The sequence below is a fragment of the Lates calcarifer genome, linkage group LG15 (assembly GCF_001640805.2).
Source record: "Lates calcarifer isolate ASB-BC8 linkage group LG15, TLL_Latcal_v3, whole genome shotgun sequence".
Lineage (NCBI taxonomy): Eukaryota > Metazoa > Chordata > Actinopteri > Centropomidae > Lates > Lates calcarifer.
In genome coordinates this window covers 14,188,872-14,200,547 of record NC_066847.1, presented here as the reverse complement: position 1 = coordinate 14,200,547, position 11,676 = coordinate 14,188,872, and the positions used below count along the sequence as shown (strand labels likewise).

The 11,676-nt window shown below is 42.9% G+C and overlaps 1 protein-coding gene across 4 annotated transcripts in view; it reads right to left on the bottom strand.

The window, feature by feature from the left end:
- Positions 1-1,230: 1,230 nt before the first annotated feature.
- The window catches only part of adcy3a (adenylate cyclase 3a), a 33,593-nt gene continuing 23,147 nt past the window's right edge, over positions 1,231-11,676 (bottom strand). For 3 of the 4 annotated variants that reach the window (XM_018680713.2, XM_051076256.1, XM_051076257.1), the window contains exons 15-21: positions 11,533-11,614; positions 10,741-10,899; positions 7,991-8,137; positions 7,616-7,729; positions 7,258-7,384; positions 5,355-5,479; positions 1,231-4,096 (exon numbers count right to left, since the gene is read on the bottom strand). In XM_018680713.2, the coding sequence (XP_018536229.1) occupies positions 3,917-4,096; positions 5,355-5,479; positions 7,258-7,384; positions 7,616-7,729; positions 7,991-8,137; positions 10,741-10,899; positions 11,533-11,614 (934 nt within the window). In that variant the 3' untranslated portion in view covers positions 1,231-3,916. The remainder of the gene's footprint in view (positions 4,097-5,354; positions 5,480-7,257; positions 7,385-7,615; positions 7,730-7,990; positions 8,138-10,740; positions 10,900-11,532; positions 11,615-11,676) is intronic. The other variant, XM_051076258.1, reaches the window with a different exon arrangement.

Sequence of the window (11,676 nt, the reverse complement as noted above, 5' to 3'; positions counted from 1 at the left end):
AATGTATTCAGTCTATTGGCATGTGCTCAGTTTGTAAACCTGATGTTGAGACATGGACCTGATGAGTTCTTTCAGAATCAATGTGCTTCAGTTTCTACTGACTGTAATAATCATGACTCTGAGGCTTGTCTTTATTAGATTTCTTTAATCAACTCACCTTATGATGACAAACAACTGAAATGAAAGAGGGTACACTGACTGAGAAATTCTTCAACTTAATAACCAGGATTGGGATCAACTGCTCAGAGCAGGCTAAGTAGACTTACAGTACATCTAATTCAATCCACAAAAACTGTGAAGAGGAATTAATGTTCTGAATCAAATCTGGACAAAAACTAAACAGCAACAACAAACAGAACCACAGGACTGAATCATTGTGTTGCCTAATGATGCCATCAGCTGGCTGTTCTTGTGTTGGTGCGTAACCCAGAAATTCTGTTGCAACCAAAACCTGGAATTGTATACAGAGTACAGAGACACATTATTCAAAGTGCTATTTTGTTCCCAAGCCTGAGATGCTTTTAAAATACAAATGAAGAACCACCATGGTCCATGTTGTGGCTTTTACATCTAAAGCCATTCCTTTATCACTGGCATTTTCACATCTGTGTAGGAAAAAAAGCAATGTCCCTGTCATTTCCAATAAATAAATTCACCAGTAAACACAATCTAAACTATGTACAATGAGGACATGTTCAGTCCTCTTTCCCTTTCTTTAAATAGAACAAAACATTACATTATAAAAATATGAATTAAAGGGGAAGGAATGACTGAACCTTTCCTTAAGAGAGGAGAGCATCAGGTTTGTAGAAGAAACTATTGCACTTTCATCCCATTCTACAGAGACACTGATGGGTTTTACAGTCAGCAGAGGAAACACCAGTGGCTCTCTACATATTTTCCCCAAAACTCCCATACAGTACAGCTGTTTCCTGCCAGGTGAGTCATTCTCCTGCGCATCACTGCTGTCATGTCAAAGCCTCTGAAATACAAACCTAAGGGGAAGTAATGTCTGAAGTTCCTCAAATGCAATCAGATTTGGTATGCTGTTACAAGCAAAATGGCAGGTTTGTGACTAAAAAGAGGCCCCGGGCCTCAGGCCCTGCATGTGAGCTGGTTGACTTGTTAGACCTGCTAATAATTTTTGTGCAGCCTTGTTCATCAACTCTCAATACACTGCCTGCAATCATGTGATTAGGCCCCTTTTTCAGTTTTCATTTTGTGAGCTTCATATATATATATATATATATATATATATACACACACACACACCACACACACACACACACACACACACACACACAAATACATACACATACATATATATATACATATATATATATGTATATGTCCACACAGCCACATTAGTTCAAGTGATGTCAGTTCTTTCATCTGCCCAGGTCTCTTAGGTCTCTTGACTTCATAGACCATCACCATCCACTAACTGCAAGTGTAAACATATTAGCATATGCAGAACCCTGTATATGTCTGTTGTACATGTCCATGCTAATGTAATGTAATGGGATCATGCGTCCCTTTACAAGACCAAGCAAGCAAAGACTGAAAAGACACACAGACAACCAACTTCAAACCAGAATTCACTAGAAAAGTGAGACCTAATTTCTACCTGGTATTAACATGAGATCTGGATCTAGATAACTCATCTGGATCATGAACACCTGTTCATTAAAATATATATACACAAAGAATCTGGCTCAAGCTGTGGTCAGATCTCAGCCAGCTGTACACAACATGTGTACAGTTTGGCCCCATTCTGAGTGAAGTTTGAAGGTCATCTAAACCTCACTGTACCTGATAACAAGTTACAGATAAGCAAATGTTTGCAAGAAGTTATTTAAAATGTTAATACCAGGTGGAGATGGAATCAATTCACATCTAGCAAAAAATGGAAATGCTGCAGCGAGTTCAACGTCCTGTGTTTGAACTGTCGCCCTTTTACATCATGAAATAAATCACTTTCTAAATTGACTTTAAATTATTTTGTTTTCCCAACAGCCTTCTTTTCCACATCACCATCATGCAGTTAAATGAAAATCTCAGTTTATTACAGTGAGCATCCTTTGTGGCTTCTCTAAGACATCACTAAAATAGGTCTAATGGGTCAGTTTGATCAGTTTTATCAAGTCACTGAAACACTTTAGTCAGAGGTTAAACTAAAAGTGAGAGCATCTGACATGTTGCTAATCATTCCCCACTGCACAGAGAGTACAGAAGGAGGAGGTGAGTCTATAAACTGTGATGGAGGTTTACAACCGACAGCCTGTCTGACCACCTGACTGCACGTGTTCTTTATTGGTCACTGTATTTCCAGGTCTCAGCTATTACCTGTAGTGTTTTCATAACCAATAGAGTTCATGACCAGAACTACAAAAATAAAACCCAAGTTGTAATCAACAGGAATGATCCTTTCACAGCTACGTGAATGGACTTTGGTAGGGAAAATCTTGTAAGGAATCGATCAATAAAATTAAAAGATGGTGATCGCAGCTGTGATAGGCACTTCTATCAGTCCACAATCAGTGTGAAATATCTCTGCCATGAGTCATCTGTCCCTCTTCTAAAACTGACAGTTGTCCTTCATGTTCAACACAACTCTGAGGCACACAAACATCTAGAAGCCAGTGACATACAAGGTCCAGGAGCAAAGAGGAGAGCACAGTACTGACAGACCTGACCTGTCCCATGTCAGAACCAAGGAGAACCAATACTGTGACTGTGGAAAAATACAGCATAAGCACTGCACACCCACAGCCACACACAGGCAGCAGCAGGTGTCAGATCACTCTGTATCATCACATTCTGGCCTCCCATTGGTCCACTTCCAAATCCTCTTCCTCATCAGAGATGTCAGATCAGCCTGTCAGGCCTCCATACACTGAAAGCATTTTGTAGATGGGTAACAATGTCCAATTTAGGCCGGGCATCCAAAAGTCATGTAGTGTTAATGTGCTGAGAAGATGTGTGTGCATGTGTGCATGTTTGTGTGTGTGTTTGTGTGTGTGTGTGTGTGTGTGTGTGTGTGTCTTTTATGGAAAGAAATAAAGCCCATCATTGTATTTAAATGACATCACTTTGAATTAGTCATCCTCATGATGAAATGTTGAATTCAAAGCACAAAACACATGTTAAACAAGTGTGTAATGAAGGGATTTCTCTGCAGACAGCTGTGTGTGACACATCTGCAGCATGAACACGTCTGGAGACTGTTTCCATTCAGAGGAGACACAATTCACATCATGGGAGAATATGAAAACATGCTACAGTCCTCCACCTGACTCCATCCTCCAGTTACTAATGAAACTGCTTAATCACATTCAGTGTCTCTATCACTTAAATGAGTCGGTCTGTGTTTGATCTGTGTGTCTGTTAATTAGCAGCATATCACAGGCTTTCATTACAGTTAGTGAAATGTTAAGTAATGTGCCAACAAACAAGTTCTCATTTGGAGGAAAATTCAGGATTTCTTTCAAAGAATTTACTTGTGTGCTTATTTTTATGTTTGAGTTGTTGAGCAGCTGCACATGAAAGAAACCATGTGGCCATCACTAGCCTGGGCTACATGATGACAGGAGGCCATCCTATACCACCTAGTTATGTTATACAGTCTAATTATTTCTACTTCTATTTGTTTAATCTTCTGTAGCGTCTGTGTCTGGCACTCCTGTCTTTTACTATCATTCCTGAATTCCGTGGTTCAACTTGAACATGACAAATTCAAATACAAATTGTACTGGCTCATATATCTTTCCATTGACGGTGAACATGTGTGTGGTGTGCTGCCACAGGTGTGTGAGGTGTGTGAGGTGTGTCAATCACATTGTAATTTGAATTGTAAAACACCCTGTTACATTCAGGCCAGGGTAACTCCTTTGCCCCCCTCTGAGGAGTGTGGTCCTTAGCTGTCCACCACCTGGTGTGGCAGAGTGACAGAGGAGCTGTTGATAAATGAGCCTTGTTTGTCTCTTCCCTTCAGAAAATAAGTGAGCAGCTCCCCTTTTCCTTTTACAAAGATGGGCCCCCTCCTCACAAAGCGGAACCCGTATTCTTTGAGGATGTTGTAGCAGTCCTCCACCACCTGGGGGCAACACACACACACACACACACACACACACACACACACACACACACACACACACACACACACACAAAGAGTGAATAGGTGTGTTCTTGATGGTCAAATGTGAACTGCTGCTGACTGCTGGGAAACGACTGCAGTCAAGTCAGACACACTTCCAGCAGCGTGAATGGGTGACGGCATTTGACTTTTACCAGTTGTTCTCACAATTTGTCAAATATATTGACCCCATTGTGGACTGGTCCCCTCAACATGTCAGACTGTTTTGTAAACCTATATACACACTGTTTACTCAGCCAAAGACATGTTGTTCTAAACATTTAAGGCCAGAAAAGACTGAAGAAAAAAAAGTATGAAACATGCAGGGCGATGCCCAGGTGTATGGGGGAAAAGTTACACATGGAGAGAAACACTTCTGGGAAGATCACTTTTTTAAAAAAAAAAAAAAAAAAAACCTGTTTCAGTAAGACTCACATAGTTGAGATTAAAAAACATGACCCACCACATTACCAGGAGAGCAAAAAAATGTGAAATATGAAGGATAAAAAATATGACCATTAGCATTACTACTTTTCAAATAACAAACTTCTGAACTAAACTGATGAGCAGCTTTTATCTGGAAATTAAAACTATAGCTTTGGTGCACAGATAAAGTGTGGGCTGTCAGAAGAAGGAGATTAAATAAATTAGATCAACTTTGGAAGAGATAACCATAGGAGATAACTGATCTGACGTCAGTCAGTGAAGTTTTGAGCCAATCCGGACAAAGTGCTGTCATCACAGAGGTGGCTCCAGCCAGAGAAAAGCAACTGTAGAAGACTGAGCAGAAAACTGCAGGTGCCTTACTCCCATAAGGTTTTAAAGTCACGTGACATGGTTTTTCACGTGACATGCACGTGACATGCATGCTGGTTTTTCTAACCGGCATGCATTGTTTTAAACCCAGCATGCATCATGTCAAGTCAGCGCTGCACAGTGCCACATAAAGTTGAACTCACCTAATGAAAGCAGCACTGAGATGATGATGAACACAGGATTTTGATAACATCATTAGAGATAATGTATATATATATATATGTGTGTGTGTATATATATATATATATATATATATATGTGTGTGTGTGTGTGTGTCTGGATTACAATAACCTCTGATAGACCTGGATTAAAAGGTGGTAACATGGTTTGCCTTGAACATTGTGAAAATAGTGTAAACAATGTTGAGTGATTGACAGGCTTCGAGTAAAGCCCAGAGCTGTACCTGGATGTTTCCCATCACCCCTGTGGATTCCATGCGACTGGCCACGTTCACAGTGTTGCCCCAGATATCATAGTGGGGTTTGCGGGCACCGATCACTCCTGCTAACACTCCGCCCTTATTTAGACCTGAAGGAGAGGGTTGACACAGGTGACATGAGATATTAGCACTGTGAAGGCTACACCTATGAGAACCTGGCTTTTCATTAACCTCCTGTTTTTACAAGCTCCAACTTGTTTTTATAGTTTTGTTCATCTCTCAGTAACGTTGACATTTCATTCAGCACAGCACAGCCAGTGACTATGTATCACAGACTTCACATCATAGCAAGGCATGTTAGGTCTCTGTATGTGATATGAAAATCTTTGAGTAGACAGAGAAACTTAAGAGCTACAGGGAGCACCAGACCTGTCCTAATTTCACCTGTATATTTGATCATATTTTGGTCTGTCCAGGTGCCTATCCCACTGCTTATTATCTCCCACCTGGATTACTGTACCCCCCTCTTTGTTGGAGTCCCTGTGTCTGGCATCAGACCTCTGCAGTTGATCCAGAATGCAGCTGTATACCTGGTATTCAGCCTTCCCAAGCAGGTTAACAGTTAAATTCCTCAACTTAGTAGAAATAAATCTATTCTTTTCTCATCAGCAGTAATGCAGTAATTATCTGAATTAATGCAATGCTAAATATTTATTGTTGTTGAAAATTAATTGTGGCATTTGTACTGGGGCACGTGCCTCAATAAAGGAGTCTAGCAACGCTGATGGTCAACCGGGCTTTCGCACCAAGTTGCACACTTTGGAGCCAGGATACAACATGTCATCTTGAAGATATTTTAATGACACAGCAATCCTGATACACAATGAGACGGAATTCGAAATCATGGAATCACTGAAGAAAGTGTTATTAATGTTATTATGGATCATGACAAGTACTTTGCTTTGAAAGTGATGTTATGATTCAGTCTTTCTCTGGGGTCTACTGATACACACGAGGGTTCGTGGTGTTTTGGGGCTCATCAATCCAGAGTGGTGGCAGGTGAGGAAGAAAGTGTGGTTTTGGAAAGACGCCACCGGGAAGAGGTGGACGCCAGGGCACAAGAGGGAAAATGGACTAAAAATGAACATTCAACTCACACCACCACTTTTCAGTTATTCACACTCAAATAAAATTGAACATCCTGGATCGGAGAACAGGCTGGCTGCTGAAACCAGGAGGGACGTTGAAAGGTACTGTGGGGTCAATTCCGCTGTCCCTGAGAAATGCAAACCACTGCACTGGGTGAGTCCAACAAAAAACATCTCTAATCATTTGTACTGTTTCAATGAATACGCTTTTCACATCCCTTAAGTATTTCCCTGTTTGAAAGGACACACTCACAGTATCTAGCTCCTGCTGTTTGTATGTACTTCTTGTAACTAATAGTTGCTTTGAACAAAAGAGTCTGATAAATGAATGTGATGAGATGAAATCAACTGGGGCGACATGGTGGTACACTGTCACCTCACAGCAAGAAGGACCCGGGTTTGATACCCAGTTCACCTGTGCAGTTTGCATGTTCTCCCCGCTCCTGCATGGGTTCTCTCTGGCTTTCTTCCACAGTACAAAGACATGAAGGTTAGGTTAACTTAGTAACTCTAAATTTAGTGACACTAAATTGCCTGTAGGTGTGAGTGGTTGTTTGTCTATATGTATTTGCCCTGGGATGGACTGGCAATTTGTACAGGGTGGGACAGGCTCCAGCCCCTTGTGGCCCTTAACAGAAAAGCGAAATAGATAACGAATGAATGAATAAACTGGCCCCATTTGCCTCTTTGATTTTGACACAAGAACAACACACACACATACACACAAACCAACAGAGAGAAAGAAAGAGAGAGAGAAACAGGTGAAGGTTAGCACGTACCGATGCGTAGCATGAAGTTGTTGAATGACTGGTAGTTGATGTTCATGAGTGTGACCTTCATGGCCAGAGCAAAGTCTGCCAGGTCTGCCAGGTGCTGCCAGCGCTCTCTGTCAGACTGCTCCTCCTTCTGCCAGACACAAAGCAAACTGATCAAACTACACCTCCACACCAACACAATCAGAATTGGCAAAAACCATCTGCATTATTTGAGAGGTCCAAAAGAGACAAAGACTGTGTCATGATATCTCTATTATCTATTATCTCATTTAAAATCATCACTGTGCTGCAGAGTCATTTTCATGTTGATTCGATCAGAGACACATGCTAAGGCCTGGAGAAGTCACATGACCAAGCTGACCTTCATGCAGCTGTAGCCGTTACTGACATCAGGGGTGACACCTGATGCTGCCATGTAGGTGCTGCCGATGGTCTTGATTTTTGTGATGCAGCGGAACTGAGATTCATCCAGCAGCTGATGAGGATACAGGTGAAAGGTGGTGTTGAGTACATGAAGTCAAATTCCAATCACTTCAAAAACACCTATTCTACTTTTAAGGATCCTAATATCAGCAAACACTGGAAACACGTTAAATAGCTTTTACATCTAAATGACTTCTAAACTAGACGAGTCAGATGTGTCATGTTTGCTTCTGTTCCAGTCTGATGCTGTGTGTTTCCATCCTACAGTCTACTACTAAAACACACTGAAGGCAAAATGAGGAAAGCAGCTTACACTGTCAAAGTCTGAGATGATCTCATTGAGGAAGCGTAAGCATTCGATCCCTCCATTATTGATGCTCTCTTCTGTGTAGAAGTCAGAGAAGTTGGGGATTGAGGCAAACATGACTCCGATCTCATCGTAGGACTGGCTATACAGCTCCTGTAATAGGTCACATAAACAAGACAGAATAGAATAGAACAGATCTTCATTGTCACTGTTCCAAAACAATGAAACACCATTTAGCAGCTCTTGTTGTGTGTTTGACTGCCTGTGGGAAGAAGCTTTTTCTCAGTCTGTTGGTTTTGGTTCTGATTGTTCTATATCTCTTCCCAGAGGGTAGGGGGGAGAAGAGGTGATGTCCAGGGTGAGTGGGGTCCTTTAAAATGCAGTTGGCCTTCTTTTGAAGTCGGAAAGTGCAGATGTCTCTGAGAGGGGGTGCCGATGGCACGCTCTGCTGCTCTCACCACCTGTCGCAGGTCCCTCCTGTTCTCTTCTGTGGAGCCGGTGAACCACACGGTGCAGCAGTAGGTCAGGAGGCTCTCTATAGATGACCGATAGAAGTTGGTCAGCAGGTGGTGAGGGAGGCAAGCTTGCTTTAACTTCCTGAGGAAGTAAAGCCTCTGTTGGTCCTTCCCCACCTGATGGGAGATGTGTGTGGTCCAGGTGAGGTCAGCTGAGATGTGTACACTGAGGAATTTGAAGCTCTCTACCTCCTAACCGTGTGCATGGAGGGCAGAGTGCTCGATGCGCTTTAATTTTCTGAAGTCCATTATTATTTCCTTGGTCTTTATGATGTTGAGGTCCAGGTTATTCTGACGACACCATTCTGTCAGATGCTGAACCTCCTAGAGGAGAGTAGAGGAGAGGGCTGAGGACACACCCCTGTGGTGTGCCAGTGTTGAGAATGAGAGTGAATGAGGTGTGATGTCCCATCCTGACGTTCTGTGGTCTACTGCTCAGGCAGTCCAGTATCCATGTGCATAGGGAACTGCCTAAGTCTTGGTTGCTCAGTTTGTGAACCACTTTGTGGGGAATAACTGTATTAAAAGCTGAGCTGAAGTCCACAAACAGCATCACGGAGCTACAGGGAGCACCAGACCTGTCCTAATTTCACCTGTATATTTGATCATATTTTGGTCTGTCCAGGTGCCTATCCCACTGCTTATTATCTCCCACCTGTAGCTGTTACTGACACCAGTGGTGACACCTGATGCTGCCATGTAGGTGCTGCCAATGGTCTTGATTTTTGTGATGCAGCAGTACTGAGACTGATCCAGGAGCTGATGAGGATACAGGTGAAAGGTGGTGTTGAGTACATGAAGTCAGATCCAATCTGATCCAGATTCCAATCACTTCAAAAACACCTACTCTACTTTTAAAAATCCTGACGTTCTGTGGTCTATTGCTCAGGAAGTCCAGCATCCATGTGCATAGGGAACTGCCTAAGTCTTGGTTGCTCAGTTTGTGAACCAGTTTGTGGTGAATAACTGTATTAAAAGCTGAGCTGAAGTCCACAAACAGCATCCTTACATAGGTGTTTTCCTGGTCCAGGTGTTTAAGGGCTGTGTAGAGTGCTGTGATGACTTTGCCTCTGTTGATGTGTTTGCTCTGTATGCAAAGTGGTGTTGGTCCAGGTCGGCAGGGATGGCAGACTTAATGTGAGAGAGGACGAAAACATTTTGTGATGTTGGGGATGAGGGTAACTGGGCGATAGTCATTAAGGCAGTTCACTGTACTTTTCTTAGGTACTGGGATGATCGTGGCTGACTTGAGGCACATGGGGACTGCAGACTGTAGTAGCGAGAGGTTAAAGATGGTGGTGAATACTTCTGCTAGCTGATCTGTGCAGTCTTTTAGGATCCTTCCTGTGACTCCGTCTGGACCAGCTGCTTTCCTTGCGTTGACTCTGTGCAGGGTGGATCTGACCTGATATTGCTGCAGCTGTATGGGGTCGTCCTTCCCTGGTAGTGCAAGATCAGTGCTGGCATCTCTGTTATGGTGGTCAAAGTGAGAAAAGAAGTGGTTCAGAGTGTCTGGCAGTGTGCTGTTTGTCGAGTTTGTGGCTGTGTAACTGTGCTTGTAGCCAGTGAGAGTCTTTATCCCCTGCCACATGCATCTGGTGTTATTACTGTTAAAGTGATCCTCTATGTGCTGCTTGTACCTGCGCTTGGCTTCTCTGATGCCCCTAGTCAGCCATCTTTGTGCCTCTTTGTAGGCCTGCAGGTCCCCAGATCTGAAGGTAGCTTCCTTAGTTCATACTTTGACTGCCTTCGTGGATGGTAGCTGTCTGCATCTGAGTGGTTTGTATGCTGGGATGAGGGACAGGGACAGATGGTCTGAGAGTCCCAGATGTGGCTGAGGGCTGGCTTTGTAGGCATGTGAGATGTTGCTGTAGACTTGGTCTAAAGTGTTCTTCTCTCTTGTTGGGAAGTTTACATATTTGTGGAATTTGGGCAGGACAGACCTCAGGATGGTCAGAACGTTTGAAGACCTAAGGAACCTCACTGCTGAGGAACTAGTAGCTGAGGAACAGTGTGACAAGTTTATAAACTACAGCTGTGGTGAGAGCACTGCTGAGAAAGCACTGCTGAGAAACATGAGTTCACAGGACATCCTGACTTTCCCTGAACATTTTAGCAGTGGAACTGAAAAGTGATCAAACTCAGAAGCAAGATGAAATAACATTACACACATTTCTTTCACACACACAGCCACACAGTTCTCCTGGACTGATCTGGTGTCGGTGGATGTAAGGATCTCACCTCATCTCTTTTCTTGGAGCCCAGGAAGTGTCGAGCCACATGTTCGGGCAGCATATTGGTCACCAGTGCCTCATTCCAGCGCCTCATCTCATATACTTTCTCCTTTTGCTCATGGACCTCAATCTTCCACAGAAACAGGGTGCGGGCCAGTTTCTCCACCTGCATTTAACCAGGATAGGGATTTGAAAACAGATATGGTTGAATTTTCTGTTAGTCATGGAATACACTCCAGTGTATCACTCTGAGGTGTGTTTTTGGAAAAGCTGTCAAAAGTGTTTTTTTCTGTGTGAACTAATCTTTAAATGACATAGGTGAACAAATCAAATGCTTTGCATACACATATACATCTGCTCATGACCCCCGCCCTCTCCATGGCAGCATCTCTCTGAATCACCATATTTGGTCACAGCACCTTCTTCATGACAGCAGGTGTTTCAGGGTCTTCATGTAGGTCTCTGTCCACTATCATCCTCTGCTGTACACAACAGCGTGACATCACCTACTGTAGGCTCTAATATTCTCAGAATCTGTTTTCTCTGTGACTGTCATGTCCCCATGACCACCTCACATATAAAACATTGAAATACGTAGCATAGTAAGAGTTGATTGTGTCTGTAGTTCTGCCATCAGTTCTTCAAAATCAGTGCTCCACCTGAGCATCTCCTCTGACCTCAGACTGACAGGTGTCAGAGCAGACTTGTGGAAAGTGTTGGACAGTGAAGGAAACCTCACCCCTTTGTTATCTTTTAGGATGCTGCTAAAGTACAGCAAACACAGAAGACATTAACTTACATGTCGGGAGAAATAATAGAAGCTGACCATCATAATGAAGACCATAATTGTCACTGTGAACTTGGAGGGCACCAGGTATGACCTGCAGAGAAGAACAGTGACATATTGACAATTTCTGTCTCAATACTAGAGTTTGAAAATCCA